Source organism: Pseudonaja textilis, chromosome 1 (genome assembly GCF_049901715.1).
Source record: "Pseudonaja textilis isolate UNSWEBS1 chromosome 1, rPseTex1.2, whole genome shotgun sequence".
NCBI lineage: Eukaryota > Metazoa > Chordata > Lepidosauria > Squamata > Elapidae > Pseudonaja > Pseudonaja textilis.
In genome coordinates this window covers 158,629,370-158,653,415 of record NC_141990.1, presented here as the reverse complement: position 1 = coordinate 158,653,415, position 24,046 = coordinate 158,629,370, and the positions used below count along the sequence as shown (strand labels likewise).

The 24,046-nt window shown below is 39.6% G+C and overlaps 2 protein-coding genes across 2 annotated transcripts in view; one reads left to right on the top strand and one right to left on the bottom strand.

Moving 5' to 3' along the window:
• COL4A2 (collagen type IV alpha 2 chain) overlaps nucleotides 1-16,374 on the top strand; it is a 164,385-nt gene extending 148,011 nt beyond the window's left edge. Inside the window, exons 38-48 of the mRNA XM_026707722.2 lie at nucleotides 1,229-1,336; nucleotides 1,965-2,036; nucleotides 3,322-3,447; nucleotides 5,771-5,887; nucleotides 7,864-8,025; nucleotides 8,117-8,215; nucleotides 8,766-8,912; nucleotides 9,694-9,810; nucleotides 11,111-11,302; nucleotides 13,254-13,540; nucleotides 14,492-16,374. Coding sequence (XP_026563507.2) covers nucleotides 1,229-1,336; nucleotides 1,965-2,036; nucleotides 3,322-3,447; nucleotides 5,771-5,887; nucleotides 7,864-8,025; nucleotides 8,117-8,215; nucleotides 8,766-8,912; nucleotides 9,694-9,810; nucleotides 11,111-11,302; nucleotides 13,254-13,540; nucleotides 14,492-14,746 — 1,682 coding nt within the window. The 3' untranslated portion in view covers nucleotides 14,747-16,374. The remainder of the gene's footprint in view (nucleotides 1-1,228; nucleotides 1,337-1,964; nucleotides 2,037-3,321; nucleotides 3,448-5,770; nucleotides 5,888-7,863; nucleotides 8,026-8,116; nucleotides 8,216-8,765; nucleotides 8,913-9,693; nucleotides 9,811-11,110; nucleotides 11,303-13,253; nucleotides 13,541-14,491) is intronic.
• A 1,387-nt stretch (nucleotides 16,375-17,761) lies between these two features.
• Nucleotides 17,762-21,057, bottom strand: RAB20 (RAB20, member RAS oncogene family). The gene is made up of 2 exons (XM_026707723.2): nucleotides 20,687-21,057; nucleotides 17,762-18,776 (listed from the first exon to the last, which is right to left on the bottom strand). The coding sequence occupies exons 1-2, from the start codon at nucleotides 20,853-20,855 to the stop codon at nucleotides 18,244-18,246; spliced, it is 702 nt and encodes a 233-aa protein (XP_026563508.2). The 5' UTR covers nucleotides 20,856-21,057; the 3' UTR covers nucleotides 17,762-18,243.
• Nucleotides 21,058-24,046: the final 2,989 nt, after the last annotated feature.

The window sequence follows — 24,046 nt, the reverse complement described above, 5'->3', positions numbered from 1 at the left end:
AGCCCCATAGCCTCATGGAAATAAGCTAGAAAATCTTTTGCATGCAGATAAAGCTGTAGGTGACTGAGAAGCATTTGAAGACTTCTAGCCTAGTAAAGATTCAGATAGAAAACAGTAATGGCAAAGGAGTGGTGCCCTTCTTTGAGGAATGTTCAATAGCTATGTTCCTGGATAGTCTGGTATATTTCTTAAAGTAGCTATTAGGAAAGAGAGCAGAGTTCAGTAGCTTAAGTAGGATCTGGAAAGGATCAGTGCAAAGCCTGCCAAGAAACATTGCACAATTTCCTCATTATTGAACTCAGACCAAAATGTCTCCAAGAATACAGTGAATCCAAAAAAACCTATCATGTTCCAGTTAAAAGATTAAGAAAGTTGAATTAAAAAGTCAATAGTTAAAAGAACAAACCTAGTGTTGTTCAAGATTGGTACAATGTATGCCAATAGATCATCTGGCTCTATTTTAACATTAAGTAGTAAGTGGCATAATACAATAAATTTTGTACAGAATCAATTGTTAATTCTTAACGGTAATTTTGACTATGAAGAATTTCCAAGATATTGGAATTTGTCAGGGAATTGATGCAAAAATTATTTATTTAGGCTTTTTATTCCAACCCAAATATTAAGTGTTGTATTTAATATTATATATTTGTGGAGATGTATCCCCACAAAGTAATAATATTTATTGGGAGAAATTAAAACACTGGTTTGCTAATGAAAAATGCTAGGTTTTATCTCATCAAGCTTGTTTTTCTTATTTATTCTTTTCAATAAAATCACAATGCATTTGATACAAAATCTAACAAATTGTTGCCCAAACAAGAAAATTATATTAAAGCAAGAGATCCAAATCCACAGAATAATATATAATCTGATTTTTTAAAGAGAGTGACATCTTTGTCTGATTGTCCCTATAGCAAATGTTTTCTTTGCCTAAATTTAAAGGATATGCCTTGAATTTTAACAGAAGCCTTGCTTAGTTCAAGATGTTGTTGTTTTGCTCTGTTATTCTCAATATCCATTACCAGCTCCTTCCAATTATAATGAAGAGCAACTTGCAGGCCCAGTTCCATAAGTTAACTATAACAAATGTGGCATAACCTATTTCCCATTATATTGTTCAGTGTTAAAATAATAAACAATAGATTCTTGCAAAAATTGACATGTTTTACCATTATTGGAGGAATACACTAATACTTTGATGGATACATATTTATTTGATCTATAGGATTTCCAGGGCAGTTTGGGGAACAAGGTGCACCTGGAGATCCAGGTATTCCTGGGGCTTCTGGTGACAGAGGGAATGTTGGAAACATTGGCCTTCCAGGAAGAAAAGGTAAATTAAATTTTAACAATAGAATTGATACTAATACATTAATTCAGTGGCAGCTTCTCTCTTTCTGTGTTTCATATCCATTTAAAAAATACTGTTTGTTTTGGGAAGACTATGAAAGGATGGGCTAGGTTTCAAGAATGCATTCCATTGGCAAAACAGCTTTGTAAGGATCAGAACAGGAAAAGTCAGAAGCAAAGAACCTGAAGTCTAGTGAAGTGTCAAACATTCCTTCTACTGAGGTACCAGTGGCTCTCAGTCCATTATGATACATGGGCAGGAGAAGGAGATATAAGGGTTGAATCTGGATCTGCTGTAGCTGCTTTTCTTTGTCGTTAATGGCTTTTTAAGTATTTGCAATAATCTGCTTGTGAGTGTTCTTGTCAGGCTTCATCCATATTCAAAATTAAATTTATGCAACTAGCTTTTCCTTGCATTTTCCTACATTTGGCTCAATAATGTGTGCTTCAGCTTCTGTTAACAATGGTGTTTCAATAGCATAACGGTTATAACATTTGCCTGACCTACAACATTTTATCAGTTCGAAACTCAGCAGAACTGTTAAAAGAATTCTGTATTATATGTTACTTAAGTCTGTAAATAATACTGATTTTACTGTACTTTTTGGAAGGTGTGCATGGGAGCAAAGGACTTCCTGGATTAGATGGTTTGCCAGGTTCTAAAGGCTTGCCAGGATCACCAGGTATGTTCCAGTTTTGAGATGGTCTAACATACATTATGAAACCTGAATTTTCTTATGAATAAGTGATATCCAACTTGAAATCAAAGGAACAATGCTTCCCCCCCCCCAAGTATCAGGCTTCTAGGTATAGATCCAGCCTTGGAGATGGTAAATTGGGATCTAGAGACACTTGCAAAGTTTTATAGTTGTCATTAGCTTCATTAGTTTCTTCGGTAGCAAGGGGTGATTTTTACCAGCTGAAGCTATTGTTATAGTTTATATCAATCATCTTAGTCACTGATGTCCTAAAAAATCTTCCATTTTGATTACTGCAATGTGGGAAGCAGTCCATAAGCTTCCAAGTACAAAATGTGACAGCTGGAACACTGGCTGTAATGAATGTTATGATTATATTGTACATCATTTTCATTATTTTCCACTTAATTTCTGGATCCAATTTTAAGTGCTAATGTTAACCTGGAAAGCTTTTTGTTATTGGGGGCCATAATATCTGAGAAAACACTCCTAATTCAGATCATATCGGAGAGTACCATGCTGAGATATTTGAGAGTAAGTCTATTCAGCGGTGGAAACCCAGAAACGTTAAACTACAGTATCGCCTTTTTAGTGTTACGCCAAAATTTTCTCCTGGAGTCTTAGAATAGAATAGAGCTGGAGGGAACCTTGGAGATCTTCTAGTCCAGCCCTCTTCTCAAGCAGGAGACCCTATACCATTTCAGACAAGTGGCTGTCCAGTCTCTTTTTAAAAATCTCCACTGATGAAGCGCCCACAATTTCTGATGGCAAGCTATTCCACTGGTTAATTGTTTTACTCCTTAATTCCAGATTGCTTCTCCCCTTGATTAGTTTCCATCTATTGTTTCTTGTCCTGCCCTCCAGTTCTTTGGAGAATAAATTGACCGCCCTCCTCTTTGTGGCAACCCCTCAAATACTGGAATACTGCTATCTTGTCCCCTCTAGTCATTCTTCTCTCTTGACCAGCCAAACCCAAATCCTGCAACCGTTCTTCATATGTTTTTGTCTCCAGGCCTTTGATCATCTTAGTTATTTTAATGCAATATGTTTAATTTTTTAATTTGGGTTTTATTTGTATTCCAGTGGATACTTTTGAGACTTTTGCTCACAAATTTTGAAATTTGAAAACTCTTTATATTATTATGTCTCCCATTTCTGCAGTTAGTGTGTAAGACTTCTTCATTTAGAAGCTGTAATGTAAATAATGCCAATATTTTAAAAAGTGTTATGCTGAATATAGAAATTTCCTCTTTTTTTTTTTACATAACAGGTCCGGATGGATATGGCACATCAGGTTTTATAGGTGCTTTGGGTGAGAAGGGTCCAGCAGGAGACCCAAGTCCCATTGAAGGCAGTAGAGGACCTCCTGGCCAGAAGGGGCAAAGAGGGGATCCAGGTTAGTTTATTAGCCTCACAATTAATGAAATACTTTCATTTTTTTAAAGAAACAAAAATATTTATTCTAAATTTCATGTCAGAAAGTACAGTTGTACTTACATGGAATCCGTATTTTTATATCTATATCCTATCTATCTATCTATCTATCTATCTATCTATCTATCTATCTATCTATCTATCTATCTATCTATCTATCCATCCATCCATCCATCCATCCATCCATCCATCCATCCATCCATCCATCCATCTATCTATCTATCTATCTATCTATCTATCTATCTATCTATCTATCTATCTATCTATCTATCTACTGCAGGAACCATTTGGCACATATTATATCCGGTTGTGTTCAAATAAAGACTACCCAGCTTATTTTTCTTTTCTTTTCTAAAATGTCTGTACAACTCACACAAGATTGAAATAGCTTAATTTTAATGGCTCAAAGTTGTATTTTCCAGAATTGAATACTCTACTTACAAACATTTGCTTGCTCTTACTTCCCAGCAAGCCTCATCTCAACCTAAGAGTATCTTTGTGTCAATCTGTACGCTGTAATTTGGTATAGTAGGAAGGAACAATTCTTTTTTCACTTTATGCCTGACTGCTTGTCTTTCGGGCACAGCTGACTTCAACCATTTTCAGACAAAATATTTCAAAATGGGAAGTTTATTTTTCTTTAGCTATAATACATCTCCTAAACTTTTGACAATGTGTTTATTTTATTGACTAGTACAAGTAGTCCTCAATTTACAGCCATTTATTTAGGGATTGTTTGAAGTTAATAACAACGCTGAAAAAAATGACTTCCCTCCAGTTCTTGCACTTACATCTTTTTCAGCATCCCTGTGGTCACATTAAAATTTGGGCCCTGGGTAATCAGCATGGGTTTATGATGGCTGCAGCATCCTGGGGTCACCTACAACCTTCCTAAACGATTTCCAGCAAGCAAACTCGATGAAGGAAGCTGGATTCACTTAACAACTGTATGGTTCAATTAATGACAGTGGTGATTCACTTAACAATCATGGCAAAAAGAGTCAAATAAATCAGGTGCAACTCACTTAATAGCTGTTTTGCTTAGTAATGGAAGTTCTGCTCCCAATTGTGGGTTGTAAGTTGAGGATTCCCTATAGTTATCCAGAAGAGCTTAAGAGGTATCTGCATTGCTGACTTAGCAATGGAGAGTTTGTATAGCGCAAGGAAAAGTAAAAACACAACAAAAAGTACATTTTTTATCAACCAAAACCACTGAACCTAAGATATCTCACCACTTCTGCTGTTTTATTCCTGATGCTACCAGGTTTTTTAAAACTATTGTTTTGTTTGATTACTGACCATCAGAAAGCTAATAATATTTCTTTGTTTCTTCATGACCTATTCCCAAACTCAGAAACAATCAAACAAAAAATTTACAAGACAAAAATCCCATCTGATGTGCTACTTGGATGGGAAGGCATCTTCTGCCACTTTGAATGGCAGGCTAAACAGCCACCATATCATCCTTGCCCTTCAATGCCAACTTGCTGTAACAAAGAGTAGTCTGGTAGAAGAGAGAAGAATTCCCTTTGTTTCCTAAGCCAGGTCTCCATGATAATATGCCAGGTTAGTTCTTCCATCCAGGAAAGCAATGGATAAGTTTAGGTTGGGGATTTGTCTGCAATAAAGATTCTACTCTAACCTATCTCGCTAATTCATTTACTGGAGTCTTCTGAAAATAAAAGCTGAACAAAACTTCAAGGATGATTTTCTGTCTGGCTTTGGCTTGAAGTATGACAGCAAGGAAAAGAAGCTGGCCATGGTCCTTCCCCCTTTCCCATACAATAGCCAGGTTGCAGCCTCCCACTGTGTCTCTCCTGCCAGTGATTACTTCACTTCCAGGCTATTTTGCATGCCATACTTTTTTTTCTTAATTTTCCCTATTTTCTTGATGCATCCCAGAGGTGGTATTCAGCAAGTTCTGACCAGTTCTGGAGAATCGTGAGCGGAAATTTTGAGTAGTTTGGAGAATCGGCAAATACCACCTCTGACTGGCCCCGCCCCCATCTATTCTCTGCCTCCCAAGTCCCAGCTGATCGGCTGGGTCTTCTTTTGTTGCCCTGCACAGGAGAATGGAGCCCATCGTGTGGGATAGGAAGAACCACCTACCCTTCCTACTGTATTTACTAATCATTCTCCCGAATCTATCTTCAGAATGAATTTCCATTTCAATTTAGACATCCAGTTCTCCTACCTTCTCACTGGCGTCATCCAGCTGTCTTTTATCCTCCCCCATTTTATCAAAGCTTGCATCTGATATTTGTTCCTTCATTTCTGACTGGCAGGTTGGCGAGGTTCAGCTGGCGCTCCTGGACCAGATGGAAGACCAGGATTTCCTGGAGTCTCCAATATATCTGGTATACCTGGTGATGTGGGTTCACCTGGTTTTGATGGAGTACCAGGTAATGCAACACTTCCATATATTCAGCGGGGATGTATGAACTATAGTCCTATTCAAATACAACATGAAAATAGTTACAAAGTTCAAACACTGGAGATCATCAGTTTTAAAAATTACTGGATGTTACTTTGAGTCACTGCAATTATTTGAATTTGTTGCAAGTTTATTTAGCCTTTCTTCACCATAAAAATGAAACGGGCAAAATGGTAATCAAGAATAATTAAATATAAATTCTGTAATTAAGGCTTAATCCATAGGTCATGGCAGCCCCCCTTCTTTTCAGTTGAATTCACATAGGATTAGCAGTATAATTATAGTTATAATCTATAGCTGATAAACTAGTGCTATCAATTAAAAAACATGATTTAAAAGACTCTTAGAAAACGTTTTGTAGAGTGGGAATATGTGGGAGGGTTACTTTAATAACATTCTAGGATTGAGGCGAGGCAACTGAACTATGAAATTCTCAAGGAGAATAGCAATTCAGAAGTATGACATGTAACTACAAGATTAATTAGAGACACACAAATAGAACTTACTACACTAAGCCAAAAATTGGGGGCTAGGGTTGGTTAGCAAGTTCTGTTAATGTGGCCTTTATAGTGTGTAAACTATGGTTTATGATTTAGTATTATTTGCAAACCAGAGTGTTATGGCTCATTCAGTTAAGCATGTTAAAATTAGTACAATTTGTTAGTAGACCCACAGTGCCAAATATTAGGCTTATGCATTTTTCTTCTTTGCATGTTATAATTGTTAGTGTTTGGGGACAAACCCCCAAGCAGAGTGCACAGCAGCAGTCAAGCCAGGCAGCCAAATGAGAGAGAGGCTGGGCCCAAGAGTATACACACACTGGAGACAAAAACACTGTTTGTAGTTTTAAATAGTTATTTAATTCATTCAGAGTTTAAGCAGTGTCATTCAGTCCATATGTCATTATCCAATATATCCATCCAGTAACCTAGTCCATTAACTAGTCAATACAATGTCCTTATCTTCTCCTTCCGATACCTTTCTCTCGAAGACAACGCTGAGTATGCACAGGATATCAGCTCACCAAGTAAACAGTCCTTTTGTTCAGTAGAAACGGTATCCAGCACAGTAGCCAACAAGCAGACGTCTCATACAGGAGTAAACAGCAGGCAGCAGATAGCAGAGAGACCAGGACCAGAACAGACCAGAAAACAGGAGCAGACCAGGAAGGATACGTTACTCTCACTGCCTTTTATTGCTGCTTGCAACCGCACCCTTAATTATCTAATTACATTGCAGTTTGGTGCTTAAAGCTACAAACACTTAAACCTAGGTTTATATATTTATTCACCCAAACCTAGTTGGTGTATCCATATACCCAACAATAATTAACATATTACAGGATTCAGAATAAAATTAAAAATTTGAATGCTGAATTTTAGTAGTATTTTAGAGCACAAGCAAAAACTCATCTGGTCATAATTTTTAAAATGTCTAATGAAATGATAAAAAGTAAACCAAATTTACCTAGGAAATTACTTAATCAGAACTGGCCCATTTTGACATACTAGTAAACTATGTTTAGGGGAGATAATTAATCAGGATGCTTCTTTCTGACCACTACTATAGTAATTTTTGCATACATACCGGTTATGTTTAAACGATACAGTTGAAGGAGACTCCTATTAATCTATTGAAGTAACTTATCTTGGGTTACTGTGAGTGGGGGGTATGATCAGGGCTGCTCCAGACAAGCAGCGGTCTTTGTCTGAATGCAAACTACTGGAAAAGTGGTTAACATGCTATGGAAATAGTATAACCAACCACATCACACCATACTCCTAGCAACCCAATAGTACCATTGCAGATGAAATTAGAAACATTTTAACCATCCCTGTTCATGTTTCACTTAGGACCAATCTAAAAGCAATCAAAAGTAGTCAGGTTTGGAGTCACAAACTTTGCCCTTCAATGAGCATTCTGAATTCTACTTACCTTTTGAAGGTTACCCTGGAGTTCCAGGGATTCCAGGCACAGCTGGATCACTTGCCATCAAAGGAGAAGAGGGATCAATAGGACCGACGGGAGAAGATGGTCTAAAAGGAATAAAAGGAGCCCAGGGCCCAGATGGAAGACCTGGAATATCAGGCTTGCCTGGCGCAAAAGGTACGATGGGAAAACTCAGCATGGAGAATATAAACTAGGTTACTTGGTCAGATGTGTAATAACCCATGCCTACAATTGTTTTGCCTTGAAGGATATAAAGGTGAACAAGGAGTCATGGGCTTTATTGGCCCAACAGGAATTTCTGGTGACTTTGGCCCCATAGGACCTAAAGGAGATAGAGGCCCCACTGGTAAGTAGATTGATTCAGTATGCTAACTTCTGCAATTGCTACATTTAAACCAACATTGCTTCCACAGAGCTTTATCATACCTTACTCCTTAATGTTTAAAGTTTTAATTTTAACAGCATTTTCAGTAATAATTTACATATTCCTAAAATTGCAATGATGTCTTTTTCTCTTTGTAACAAGAGAGCACTTATTAGTAATATTCATAGCTGTAAGGAATATAGAACATATTGGATCCTCTGTAGTTCGTCAAACCTGTTTACAGGACTGGCTTCCCATGAGTCCAGATGCATTCTTTTCCCTCAGGTGATAGATTCATAAGAATAGATGAGTGGTAAAACAAGGTTACTGGAAGAAAAATGGAGCCATTTGTGCATATAAACAACTACTGACACCATGGGATAAATATTTAGTATCATTTGAGTTGGGCAGCTATACGAATTTCTTAAATTGATTAATATATTTGTTTTAAAAATTGCATAGGTGTTCAACTGGTGCAAGTAGAAAAATCTATCTGCAAAATCAATGATTTGTTGGGATTTTTAACTTTTAGGTTTTCAGGGACCTCCAGGTTCCCCCGGATTGCCACCTTTACTTCCTAAACTGGTTGCTGAGCGAGGGGCACCAGGAGCCCCTGGGAAAATAGGCCCCCCTGGCCCTGCGGGTGAAATGGGTCCTCATGGTCCCCCAGGAGATCCAGGTAGGAGGTTGCTTCCAAAAATAATGGTGTTCACGAGTTCTGAAGCTATTTATTTCTCAAATAAAGAACCGAATAATACTTATTTCCGAGGGATATTTGAGGCACCTAAAAATATTGAGGGAGGTTAAATTGTTATGTATCAGTTTGTCAGCCACACAAAATAACATTGACACTTCCTTGGTCAGTGGCTTTGGCAGATTTCTCTGAAAATGCTGCAGGGATTTAATGCTCTACTAGTACATTTCATATATCAATCCCTGCTGCACTAACATTACAAGCACATCTTATAGAGTGGGGGAGGGGGCGAAATACATTATGCAGTTGGTCCTTTGTTTAAAGCAATATGGGCTCCCACTGTGTTTTCCTTCAGAAAAGGTCCAGTTGTTTTTGTGCAGAAATGTAATGTTATTTGGAAGAAAATGTAATGCATCTCCTGTTCTGTCGCAGCCTTCCTGCTCCGGTCCTATAAATTGTCCTGCTTCAGATGAAATTTCCAGATAATTCTGTTCTCATTCAGAAATGATAATCCACAGCGTGCTGGTCATGAAATTACTCATATATTTGATTTTACTGCTTCTGCTGGGGCACAGTGACCTGATCCTGCTTTAGTTTCCTCTTAGGATCTTACTGATAGCTTTGCTACACAAAGCCACATGAATTATCTGTGAGCAACATACACCTATTATTTAAAGATGCTGAGTGGATTTAATTCTTAGTACCATAGCAACTTTGTAATAAAATGTCATAATCAATCATTCTGTTGAATAATCTTACTTTTAAGGTTTTAGAGGCCCGATAGGCAAACCGGGAGCACCAGGAAGAGGAGGCATAGCTGCAACTCCAGGCTTCAGAGGTGATCAAGGAGGACAAGGACTGCACGGCCTAGCAGGCTTTGAAGGTAAATCCTAAATTCTTCTCTTTTTTGTATCTTCTCAGACATTTCATCTAATTGAAGATTTAATTCTGCATCCAATCTATTTATATATATATATATTCCCAGTTAAATAAATTCAGGATTGCAACTGCACTAGGTCAATTAAACGTGTATACAATTGCATGTGAGCCAAAATAATCTAAAGAAAAAATATAGGATTTTTTTAAAGGCACCTAAGCAACTATTATTTGAAAGATTCACCTAAGAGGGCATAAATTTGGAATAGACATCCCATGCCTTTCTCACACAAGAAGTAATTCAGATGGTGTTTACCTGCTTTTTAAATAAATATGTTTATTAACATTGATTTTTAAATAGATAGTGAACTATTATTGGGAAAAATGATATTATAGTCTGATGTTTTGCTTCATATGAGCATTAAAACAAATCTTTCAGATGGAATAATGAGCCTGGAAGGTGCTACTGAAGATACCTATAGAGGTTGCCCACTTCTATATAGCAACTTGGTATCTAACTCAACTCTTTATTGGAACTTTTAACTTTTAAGCATGGTATGCAAATAATATCTAAGGGTTGCAGAAATGAAGAGGACAGTTCATCCCATAGAAGAGTTTCAGCATTTCCAGATATTCAGGAGTATGTATTTATAAGTACAACCAGTGCGCAAGAGTAGTGTCAGTCTGCATTTCCTTCCAACAACCAATCAAAAAGTACATCTTTTCCCCTCCACAACTATATTTGTTGTTTTTAAGGACATTTCCTTTATCCTTTGGAGAGTAGTATAGAGATGTGATTGTGTAGTGTCCATGGCTTCGGTTACCAATCTTAGTGCTTAATTAACACCTTGTTGCATGATCTGATCATTTAAATATATTATTTGAACAAAATACATGAAACAGATGTTGGAATGCTACAAAGTACAATGCGCAAGGTGAGCCTTTTAGTACTTCTAGGAATGCCACAAAAGTCCCATTGGGTGGGAGGGATCTTCTAGGGAAAGGGCTAGCTTCCTTGTACAAACGGGAGCTGTGTGACTTCAGGCTCTGAGGACTCCAAAGGGGTTGGAGAGAAAAAAGAGATCTTGTTATCTTCAGACTGCACCGTTATGTTTTGGCATTGGAGAAGTACTTTTTGGTAACTGCTACATAATGCCAGAATCAGCACAAATAAATTCAGTTCAACAGCTGTGGATTCTTTTCTACTTGTACTAGATTTTTCAGCGGTAAATAAAGTCACCATGATTTTCTTAGACCGTGGGTGGCAATGCCTTTAAAAGCAACATCCTGCCTTTATATTTCTCTAGGTGCAGCAGGTGCTCCTGGTACTCCTGGCATTCCTGGTATGCCAGGCCGCAGTGTTAACATAGGTTATCTTCTTGTGAAGCACAGCCAATCTATTCAAGAGCCAATGTGTCCAGAGGGCATGAGGCAACTTTGGAGCGGCTACAGTTTATTGTACTTTGAAGGACAAGACAAAGCACATAACCAGGATCTCGGTATGCATTTTACCTGCTTAGTAAAGAATACATTGCAAAAAATTTAAAAAAAGCTTTTCAATAAACAAACAAACAAACAGAATAGCTATTTACTGTCAGATAACAAAATAGAAATTGTGTACTAGATTGGTTCCGGGGTTTTACAATTGCATAAACTCATTACAGACCATTTCAGCAGTTGCATGGATTATTATCCTGAAAGAAGAATATTTCCACCATGGCTGGGCCAATATTAAACATCTGACAGGCAGACAGAGTAAAAGAAACTAATGTAAAAGGCTTCAAAGGTGATAGTGTCCATTCATAAGATAGTTCTTGAAGATGAGGCAAAAACTCATGCAAGTAATTGAAGACATCTACACGGTTTGTTTCAGACTTACAATCAGTTCTTCTGGAGGATACTGCTGCTGACTGTCTCAAAATAACGTACCAGAAAAATCCATGCAAAGACTGACTACTATTATCAGTGCTATCACTATTACTACGTATTGTTACTGTTATTATTTAGATTTATATCTTTTTTCTTAAAGAGCCGAATGCTCTTTTTATAACAGTCTACTTCATTTTATGTCCCAAACAATTCTGTGAAATAGGCTGAGCTCTGAGATAAAATGACCCTAGCGACTTTCCATGGTTTGAGGGTGGACTTGCAGCTAGATTATCTAGTCCAACACTTCAATCCCTACCTCACATTAGTTTAAACTTCCTTCCTCAGAGGTGCCAGAAGTCCTGCCACTTCCACCATTTCCTGCTCCTTCTCTGCCTCCTGCCATTTTCTCCTGCAGGGGACTTCAACATAGTACATAAAATCATAGGGCTGGAAGGGACCCTGGAGGTCTTGTAGTCCAACCCTCTGCTCCTTTGATTCTTCTCTTTGATCGGCTAGACATACCTAGTTCTTTCAACTGTTCATCATATGATTTAGCCTCCAGACCCTTTATTATCTTTGTTGCTCTTCTCTCCATGCTTTCTAATGTCTCAGCATTTTTTATGTATCATGGTGATCAGAACTGCATGCCCTATTCTATGTGTAGCCTCACTAGTCCAGTATAAAGCGGCATTATCGCTACTCAGGATCTTGATACTATTCCTCTGTTCCAGTGGTGGGATTCTACTGGTTCGGGCCAGTTAAAGCAAACCAATAGTAAAAAATGCTACCATTCGGCCAAACCGATAGTAAAAAACACAGCTACCTGTTCAACTAAACCAGTATTTTTTTTCCTCCAATGATCAGCTGTTCCAATGATCAGCTGTGCCAAGATCCCCCTCACTTTCTTACTGCTTCGCCCAGGCCCAGGAGGCCAAAAAATGCTGTCCCACGCTTTTTGCCTTCCTTGGCCTCAAGGAAGTCTTCTGTGAGCAAAAATAGCCTCCCCAGGAGACTTCCCTGAGGCCCAGGAGGCCAAAAAAAAATGGAGTGCAGGGGGAGGGTTGCTGCCCCCCCCCAAAAGAAGTCATGCCCACCCTGTCACATGCCCACGCCCACCTAGCCACGCCCACAGAACCAGTAATAAAAATATTTGCTTCCCACCCATGTTCTATTCATATAGCCCAGGACTGCATTGGCATTTTTGGCAATTGCAGCACATTGCCTGCTCATACTTAAGTGGTGATTCACTAGAACTTTAGATCTTTTTCACCTGTTGAGCCGGGTACCACCTATTCTGTACCTATGTGCTTGGTTTTCCCTGCCTAAGTGTAGGACCTGACTGAAAATTAACATTAGAGAAATTATAAAAAAATATCCTCGGGGTGGAAGCATTCTGGATGTTCGCTGAGTTCTCAAATATATTAACATTTCCCATTTCCAATCTTTCACAGGGAAGTTTCTGAAATATTTCAGAACTTCAGAAGTGTCTACTAGTTTGGAAGACAACCTTTATTGTTTTAAACTTCCAGAACAAAGTTCTGGAGACACATTGGTGATTATTCTCTGTGTTTATTCTTATAGGGCTGGCTGGGTCATGTTTGGCTCGATTCAGCACTATGCCTTTCCTTTACTGCAATCCGGGAGATGTCTGCTACTATGCAAGTCGTAATGATAAATCCTACTGGCTCTCAACCACAGCCCCTCTTCCAATGATGCCTGTGGCAGAAGAAGAAATCAGGCCTTATATCAGTCGCTGTTCTGTCTGTGAAGCTCCTGCTCTTGCCATTGCTATTCACAGCCAAGATGTTACTATTCCTCACTGTCCTGAAGGATGGCGCAGTTTATGGATTGGTTACTCTTTCCTTATGGTATGTGCTTTTTTTCATGATTGGGGTACAAGTTCAGAATGCTTTTAAAATTATATTTCTCTCCTGTTTTATGTAAGGTTATTTACTTATGGTGGCTGCCTCTCTCACAAAATTGAAAATCTGGCTGGCAAACATGTGTTTAAAAGTAAGAACAAAAAGAAACTAACAGTAGAAACAACCCCCAATAGGTGGATATTTATGGCTGTGATAGGCAGGCCTGTAGCCATTTGTCAGGCCCAAAACCAAGAATGACACTTGACGGTTCTTCCAAACTGACTTCTTTATTGTTTCACCGCTATAGACGAAATGTTGCCAGACTGAGGACTCTGCTGTCTGCAAATACAATATACTCTGTGAACTATTAGGGAGACCCTGTCTTCACCCTCTTTCTTTCACATATTGCAGCATCTAAAATGGGTTGCCTCTTACTTCCCTGGAATACAACATCTCCCTGCTGGGAATCCACCACCTCAGTACTTTGTATCAATTCATCCTTTCATAGATATAGGCTGGATTTAGTTTTCTTTGTCATGGTTTACAGGTAGTTCTCAACTTGAGACCACAATTGAACCTGCCTAGAATGGGTCGTGTATATAGAACATCTCTGAAAAGGACTCCTGCATTTTCCCACATTAATTTTCAGTTCATAAATCTAGTGCATTAAGCTTTTTGTTGCAAAATTCAATACCAGTCAGATAAAAAAGTGAAATCATAATGGCCATTACGACAATAGCTTATCTGTGCTTTAACTCTGAAATGATAGCTGTTAAAAGAAAGTTATTAGGGGACAATACTGGGCATATGGAACCTTTGTTACCCCTCACTTGATTTATATCCCCCCTTCCCTGAGATGAAAGCTAGCATATGAAAAGTCTCCTCTCATTTTTATGATCACCACTACCTGTAATGTACTTTTGTATTATATTTGAATTGTTATGTGGTTTCTTCTAGCACACTGCAGCTGGTGCCGAAGGAGGAGGGCAGTCACTGGTTTCTCCAGGTAGCTGCCTGGAAGACTTCAGAGCCACACCATTCATTGAATGCAATGGTGCTCGGGGGACCTGCCACTACTTTGCAAACAAATACAGTTTTTGGCTTACCACCATTGACCATCATTTTCAACACTCACCTTCTTCAGATACTCTCAAGGCTGGACTCATCCGAACACATATAAGCAGATGCCAAGTGTGTATGAAAAATTTGTAAAATAACCCCCTCCCCCCAAAAAAAGAAATAAGTCACTTTAAAGTGGCATGGATTAGATTTTGTTGGTGCTTATTTAACTTATTACCTCATCATTTGAACACCATTGTTATCTGGAAGAACAAACACTGCAAGTACATATAACCAAGTAATTGTTCAGCCTTTGTTCATGTATTTGTGAGTTTGCTTTTATATGCTGCAAATAATACAGTCAGTTATGGGAATAGAACAATAGACATAGTTTCATTATTAAATACAGTTGCTGTCATTTAAGTCTGATTTACTTTCAAATGATATTTATCTGTTTTTTCAATGTATTACTGAACACTACTAACTCTTAATCATTAAGTATTAAACATTTAAAAACAAATGCAAACTATGTTAGAATTTAGGATTTTAAACTGCATTTAGCAAACTCGTATTGTTAAAATGCAAATGCCATTTCAACATCCTCAAAACTGTCAAAAAATAAGCTGTATGCTTGCTCTAAGGGAGTCCTGTTTTAGCTGAGGTCTTTGGTTACAAATCCAACAGAACTACAATTTTTGTGACTAAAGGAAAGAAAACATGCATGGAATATACTTTTGTTATATTTCAAGGCCTTTATTTTTATACATTGTTACTTTATTAAACACCATGTTGCTATTAGCGCGTAATTATTTCAAAAGTCTGCAGAGAATGAACAATAAGCTTATTTATGTGTCACTTGACTTTTTTTGACTGCAATCTTATATAATTCTATGCAATACCCTCAATGGATAGACATAGCCCATTAGACCAGAATTCACGTATCTTAATATTACTTTAGTGTGGCTTGGAGATAAACTATCTATGGCAATTTAGATGTTTATATTCTAGCTGGATTGATGAGAGATGGTGGTTTGAAATCCATATTTGAAGGTACTTCGCCTAATTCTGTTCAGCCATTGCTGGGTATCGCAGAATCTATGTGATAATAATCTCATAATTTCAGGAATAGCAAAAAAGGAAGCTTTTCCAATTGCAATTACAGCTGCAGTCAAGAAACACCCCACTAGAGAGTACCATTTAGTAAGCTTTGTGAGTGTCCATACTTAGGAATGTGGCATTTGTCATTCTTCCCAATATAAGGATGATAAGAGAGACTCAATTAGTATCACATTCTTGGGAGGGAAGTGAGTGACAGAAAAGGCATCTCTGCCCAGAAAGAATTAGGACTGTGCCTGGGAAAGTGAGAAACCCACTTTTCTCATAGCAGTGTAATACCAAAGCTGTGATTATGTGCATACTTAACTGTACAAATGAAGCCCGACTGGCTTCCAAGTAAACATGCATAAAATTGCTGAGTAAATCAGTTTCTATCCCCACTCCTTCACCAGTACGGACAAGCAGATGAAAAGGAGACAAGAGTTACAGAACCTCAACGCTGCAAGTGGCAATGACCTTCTTTTGGTGGCAGGCATAGTAGGGCGGCTGCCCAGACTAACCTGTAATTGGGCACTTGGGACTTCCCACTGTTTTCTGGAGTGTTTCCTTCCCAAGCCAAATCTTGAAAAAGAAATGCTCAAATGTCCTTTCATGTGTTTCTCCTTTGTACTTAGGATCAGAGTGTTTTATTTTGTACGATAAATAAAAGTATCAACTTTTCCTTATTGAACTAGTACGGGTTTTCTAAGACATGACCTAAATCCTAACAAGAGAAAAAGAATCGCACGTGAAGAAACAACCCATATATGAAGTGACTTGAAGAGGGCAGGACAAGAGAATCATCCAGGGAGTTGGCCCTGACATTCCCAACTTCACCATCTAGCAAACTGTAGCAGCAAAGAGGCTGCATTGGAAATGTGCATATATATATCTAAAGCGTCAAGCAGAGCATGTAATCACACATTCAAATCAATTTAAATTCTTCACATTTAAGGAAATTCTGTTAGTCTATTTCTTACATATCTGATAAAGACTGAAATGGTTTCAGAATTAGATGAGCACTATGTGGATTTAGAAGCCCAGTGAATTTTTATGGATTTCCAGTCCGAGTCCTTCAGTTTCCTCTCAATTCTCTTTACTATTAAAATCTATTTCCCCCAAGTATGAGCTCAGCCCTGTTATTCGTTGCCAGGACTCAGTCCTAAAATAAATTCCATAATAATGTACCATATTTGGGTTTCACACACAATATATATAATCCAGGCATAATTTAGCCCATAATCTCTAGTGTTATCAATTATTGTCACAAAAGTACTTAGTAAAGTTTATTCCTAATATAAATAGTCTAAAAACAGGCAGAGGTAAAAGAGCTGCTTTGTGCCAATAGATTGTTTGATCAGCCTCGTAGTAATTTCTTTCATGTTCAGAAAATGTGGAAATAATTGCAGAATTTTAGAAAAACTAATTTTCCTAACAAGAAAAAATTCAAGTTGATATTTTTATATATTTCCCCAACAACAGCCCTGAAAAATCACTATCACTGATACATTGTTATCACTGATTACAACCAAATTACTTAATAATTTTGACTGTCTTATCAAGTTTCCTGTTATACATACTGCAATCATCTCCACAACAAAACATATCCATTTTCTTCCCTGTCCTCATAAACTTTTACAAATTAATGTTCCCCCTAGCCATCTACTCATATCCACTTTTTTGACTCTATTAATTATTCATAATTTAACAAAAATATGCTTAAATAATTTCACCAGAATCTGATCTACTAACAACTAAAAACATTTACTGATTTAAAACATACATAATTCATCAACTCCCTGGAACTTCAAAAATTGAAGCTAATAGTACAATTATAAACATTATTAGTCCCAATACCACCAATTCACCACTGAGTTAAGATTAACCTAAAACTGCAGACTACTTCGTGAATTTCTTTAGGTGCATTTTGTTATAGGGGAAATGGGAATAATTTTTTTGCCTAACAACATTTATAGTGACACTAATACAATTCTATTGATCTGATTTTCCTTTTTGCTCTGGCTCCTGGTGGCCACAACCATGAAATTAATGAGGCGAGAGAAAAGGGAAGAATTAGTTTGCTACAATTCTTTATTTTGCTGAAAAAGTATGATGTGAAATGACTGATCAACATCTACCTCCTTCCTGAAATCTATTTCTTCATTTATAAATTCCTCCTTACGACATAAAGAATGCCACATATCAAAAGATACTTGCCAAAATAGATACTAGAGATTCGTGTGTAAAACAGCATACAGTATCATAAATTTAATGTGAAGGGGGCAAAAAAACCCCACAATTAATGGGCTTTAAAAGCTTTCAATGATTGACTCCAAGTTCCCCTTCACTGAAGTTTTTTTTCTCATTACATTTTTTTCTCATTTAATTGTTACAAAAATGCATTCTTATAGAAGATGCAGTTTGTCTGGTTGGCCTTGTTATTTTTGCATTGTTGTCTTCATTCAACTTTTTTTTTTTGCAGTATTGTAACACTTTTGCATTGTTGTAACACTTTCCTGCACTGTCCTTCAATTAATGTAAAAATGCATTCGGAGTCATCTGCAGCATCCAGAGTGTGTGTTTTTAGCAGTCTTGCAGTTATTTAAGTCTACCGTTTGTGGCAAGCCTTCAGCCTTTTGTTGCAAAATTACTGGTACTATCATTTCAAATACAGTTTCAAAAAGATGGTCCACATTATAACCAGTTTTCGCACTAGTTTCAAAACACATTTTTTCCGCTGCTGGGGCATTTACCTCATTCAACATTTTATACTTGAGGATCTTCCTATAAAATGCTGCAGCAACATTCATATGGACTTGTTTTTTCACCTTTGTAGAAATGGAACTGTTTGGAGGCTTCTCAAACCGATGCTTGTCTTCTGGTTCTGGCAAAGAGGTAGACGCATCTGTCAGGTCAACTTTGTTCCCGGCAATAACAAAGAGACAATCTGGGCTGGCGGAATCTGTCAATGCCAAGAACCTATCCTCAAGTTCCACCATGCTCTGTAAATTAGTTACATCATACGTGAGAATAACAGCGGCTGCTCCTCGGCAGTACATGGACCCAAGGCCGTGGAACTGCTCGCGACCTGGAAGAAAGATCACAATAACTGAAAGATGATTAAGAGGACCGGAAGCTAAAGCATATGAAGAATGGTTGCAGGAACTGGACATGGCTAGTCTAAGTGAAGAGAAGGACCAGGGGAGACATGATAGCAGTCTTCCAATATCTCAGGGGCTGCCACAAAGAAGAAGGGATCAACCTATTTTTCAAAGCACCAGAAGACAAGACAACCAACCGATGGAAACTAATCAAAGAGAAAGGCAACTTGGGATTAAGGAGAAATTTCTTGACAGTGAGAACAATTGATCAGTGAGTGGAGGGGCTTGCCTTCAGAAGCTGTGGGTGCTCCCTCACTGGAGCTTTTTAAGAAGAGAATGGACAGCCACTTGTCCAGAATGGTATAGGATCTCCTGCTTGTGGCAAAGGATTGGACTAGAACCGTGGTCGCCAGCAAGTGGGCCGGGGATCACTGGTGGTCCGTGAGAAAATGTTGGTGGTCTGCAGAGAAATGTCACCCCCAAAGCAATTAATCTAGGCTGCACGGGAACACACGGAACATACGGCTTGCATCACTTGCATTGTGAACAAGGTAGTGAGGGGAGAGGGGAAAGGGCGGAGGAGGGGAACTGGCCACTGGGCTGCTTCTTTCCACTTCTTTCTTCTTCTGTTTTGGTTGCATGCATGGAAAGCAGCAAAAATCTTTCTTTCTTCTCTCCCAAACGCCACCAGAAATGACTCTTCGGGACCCTGCAAGGCATCCTGCTCCAAGAGGCTGCACTGGTGCAACAAGTCTCACGAAGACTCATTTCTAGCGGTGCTTGGGGGAGAGAAAGAAAGACTTCTGCTGCTTCTGCTGTTTTCCTTGCATGAAGCCAAAAGTCTCTTTCTCTCTCTCTCCCCCTGAGAACGGAGCTGGAGACGGTATCCTGCGATCCCAAATAAAGAATGATTGAGGGGTAGGAAAACAGGGTGGGGAATTTTCCTGCAGACTTTTTGGAGGATTTCCCCAGTCTCTACTGCTTTCTGCAAAGACCTTGGGAAAATGTCAGCAAGCCACTGTCAGTCAAAATTAGTGGTCCACAGGATTTAAAATTATGAGTTTGGTGGTCCCTGAGGTTCAAAAGGTTGGTGACCCCTGGACAAGAAGACCTCCAAGGTTACTTCCAACTCTGTTTTCTGTTAAGTAAAGAATACTGGCTTGACAATAACAATAGTCTAAGTATGAATTTCCTAATTTTCCTGACAGTTTTGTTCTACTTTTGCAACAACTGAAAACTCACAGCAAGCAGACCATGAATTCACCTTTGAGCTGGACAGACTTCAGTTAATGCAAATCTCTCCCCCTTATACTGTCCAGCAAGATAAGGAAACTTGGCCCACCAGGCCACCCAAATATATAATCCCCCAAAGCGGCTGCTGCTGTCATTCCATAATAAATGCTAAAAATCCTGCATACAGTACTGTTACTGACGCAATAGGGTCAAAGCTTCTTTTGGAAAAGCTGCTTAAGTTACACCAGAAGCCCCAAAAAGCCTCTTGGATGTTCCAAAACAAAAGCTGAAATGTGGGGCCTAAAGTAAAACAGGAGCCAGGCGCTGGAGTGAAAACTATTCCAGGGAACTGAGCGGGCGCGGTGCCGGAAAGCCAAACCGAGTCGGCCGCTCAGCTCCCGCGAACTCCGCGGAAGGGCTGCTCCGACCGCAAACGCTCACTTCCCGCGGCGGAGGTAGTCTGCGCGGCCAGCAAGCAACGGTGGGCGTGTCGGGCCGCTTTCCCGAAGTTGGCAAAGTTAGCCGAGCGCGGCTTGTCGCCTCTTGTCCCGCGCGGTCTGCTCGGCCTCTGAGGCGCAACAGGGAGAGCCAACGACCCCCACCCCCGCCGCGCCACTGGGGAAAAGAAACCAAACTCGCCGAGGTCGCCCCCGTCCCCCTTCACCTGCGGTGTCCCAAACCGAGATGTTGTGAGGGCCCCACTGCTTGAGGTAGAAGGCGCCCCCGACGGTGCTAACGGTGTCCTGGAAGCGCCGCTCCATGTAGCGGTGGAGCAGCGACGTCTTGCCCACGTTCATGTCGCCCAGCAGCACCACCTTTCCGTCGGGCTTCATGTTGTCCCGCCGGGCGTGATGGCGCAGCCCTGTCCTCCTTGCCCTCCTGGAGTTCCTCGGAGAAGAGAGGTGGAGTTGCGCTTTCGCTCCCCTCCGAGGGCGGAGGTGAAGAAGGGAAAGGGAGGAGGGCGCAGGGCGATCGGCGGCGAAAGCCCTACGGGGAGAGAGCTGGGCGCTCCGGCGAGGGCCGCGCTCGCCTCCTTCTCCCGGGAACGTGGCTAAGCAAATAACGCTGACGAAGATGGCTCGGCCATGGTTTGCTTAATCGTGATTTACTGACTAAACCGCAGCAGAACTGTGGATGGCAAAGGACAGGGACTGGGCTCCTAGCACAACTGTCAAAACCGAACAAGCTCCATTATGACAATACTCTTTTAGACTAGTGTACTTCTGTATTAAGTTTAAAGACGTGACAGAATATTTCCAAATATCAACGGGGAAATATTAAATAAGTAGCTCACTCTCATATCCACCCACCCACCCACCCACACAAAGTTGCAGTATAAATTGCCTCATTTCCTTTTATTTCTTTGACCCATTACATTCCCTTACAAAATCTATCTCTCACAACCCTTTCTCTAATTCTAATGTAATTTTTTTTTTCCAATCAGAAAGCTCTCCTTATTTTCTTCGAAGATTTCTTTAGTGTAATTTGAAACGAGTAAGTCATACACTGAATATAAATGATTTTACTTTTAAGTAAATTGGATTGTTATATATCATGAAAGAGCAACAGTTTGATAAGAAAAACTGAATAATTAAGGGAAAAATTAGATACAATGTAGTCTTTAACTTATGACCATAATTGAGCCTGCAATTTTGGTCTTAATCATGGTGGTAATGAAGCATGTGACTGATTTTACTGCTGATTACCATGTGACTGATTGTAATATTGTATGTTGAATCCTTATGAAGGAACCCATGCAAAATGTTTCTTTTACAAGAAGTACCTTATATAACAAGATGTATCTTTTTTCTTCTTATGGAATATGCTAATTTGGCCTGTGCTGGCTGTGGAAAAAATTCTGAAATACCAATAGAAGTCAAACAAAAAATCAGAATCTTAGCTTGCGTTTATATAATATTGAGGTTGTGAAGAGTTGACAGGACTTAGCGACTGGACAATAACATATAATACTGGGAGACCCATCAGATGATCACTCATGCCTTGGTGACCATCAGGGGTAGGATGCAAATATTTATACTACCAGTTCTGTGGGTGTGGCTAGGTGGGCGTGGTTAGGTGGGTGTAGCCATGTGACTGGGTAGGTGTGGCTTTGGGGGTGTGTGGTTTTTTTTGCAGCACCCCCTCCCCCATGCTCCATTTTTTTTTGCCTCCTGGGACCAGCTGATCATTGGAATAGCTGATCATCTGGAGGAAACAATACTGGTTTGGCCAAACTAGTAGCTGTTTTTTTACTACCAGTTCGGCCGAACGGTAATGTTTTTTGCTACTGGTTCGCCTGAACTGGGCCAAATTGGTAGAATACCACCACTTGTGACCATCTGATTATTGCATTATTGCATGTGTAGTTCATGGGCTGCCTTTGAAGTCTGCCTGGAAGCCAGTGGTGGTATTCTACCAGTTCCTGGGCTCCCATATTCACTTTTATCCTTTGAATTTGAAGCACAGCAGCTTTGCGCAGCACGGAAGAGGCAGCTACTGAAGCAACCAGGATTATGCAGGCAGGCTTACAGGAGGTGAGTTAGAACACCTCTGCGCCTGCGTAAATACCTCTGCGCCTGCGCAAAGTGCGTATTTGGTGCACATGCGTACGCAAAGTGTGTGCATGCATGCAAAGCACGCCCATCAAGCCATGTCCATTGAACCGGTGGTAAAAATATTTGAATCCCACCACTGCTGGAAGATAAGCTCATTCAAAATGCATGGACCCCTTTCAGAGTCTCCATGTATCACCACTACTATGCAAGCTGCACTGGCTGCTGGTCAGCTTCTGAGTGCAATTCGAAGTGCTGGTTGTTACCTATAAAGCCCTGCCTGGCAGAGAGACTGAATACCTGAGGGACCACCTTCTTCCAGTCATTTCTGTGCACCCAGTGCACTGCGGCAGAATGGGTGTGCTCCAAGTCCCCACCATTAAATATAGTCATCTTGTGGAACCAAGCAAATGCGCCTTCTGTGCGCCAGACCTTATCCACCCAAAGATCAAAACTGCACCATCTCCAGAAAGCTCTGAAAACTTGGCTCTGGTCCCAGGCCTGTTAATCTTTGTCCAGGGCTTTGCTTTGTTTGATTTTTGTTGTCTGTAAGATTATTTCAGTCTGGGCTGTCTATTTGGTTTAATGTTTTTATCTATTTTAATGTTTTTTCTAGTTTTTTTTTTATGCTGTCCAGAATAACCAGTTTAGATGATTATTAAACCTGTTATAATTTCATATTGTTGGATCTGGCAGTGCCCAAATATAATAGCTTAGGGGTTACTAGTTTAAGAAATGCAAAGCCCCTACCTGCTTAACTCCAATCCTGCCTCTATCAAAACTATAGATAACACCCATCTTCCCTTAACCTCTCAGTGAGAGATGTTACATTATGTTGTGCTCCTGTGTGAGCAGTTTTTATATGACCTCTACTTCGGGGTGGTGGAGGAATTTCATTTATTTTTCACAGTGTATAACCTGCCCGGTGCCCTGTGAGCCATTTCATTCTACAGTAAGGGCTAGGTTTTATAATGTCACTATCCTCTTCCCCATCAGCTGGGGTAAAGGAGCTGAATTCATTCAGCTGTATCCTATAGGGTGGCTGAGAGGAGTTTTTCTGGTGACACTGGAGTAAATAATGTTTAATTTTGAAAGTCCAGAAATAAAAAGAGGGAGGGCAATTGAAGGACTGTAATTCAGAAACTATAAAAGGAAATAATTACTCTTAGCAATTGTATAACTATTTTACTACCTTGGTAGATTCTTGGAAAAATGATAAAAGATATCCCAAGGCAGTGCATTTACCACCTGATATCAGTAGCTGGAGTTCAGGAGGAAGCTGCTATTGCCTTCAATTTTTGTTGCAGGTTTCATACATGGTCAGCAATTGTGCGAGAGTTATGAGTTTTGCTTGATCCAGTGCAGCTCATTGTACCGTTGTGAACTTCAGTCTTGTACATGTACATGTAATCATATACATTATGTGAAGCCAGTTTCGTTTTGAGGAAAAGAGGGAAACCAAGGACAGTAGG

Bases quoted from the DNA above. Each gene is read 5' to 3' on its own strand.
- RAB20 (XM_026707723.2), bottom strand. From the start codon at position 20,855: ATGAAGCCCGACGGAAAGGTGGTGCTGCTGGGCGACATGAACGTGGGC. The intron at 18,777-20,686 runs GTGAAGGGGGAC...TCTTTCTTCCAG, and splicing joins CTCGGTTTGGGACACCGCAG to GTCGCGAGCAGTTCCACGGC.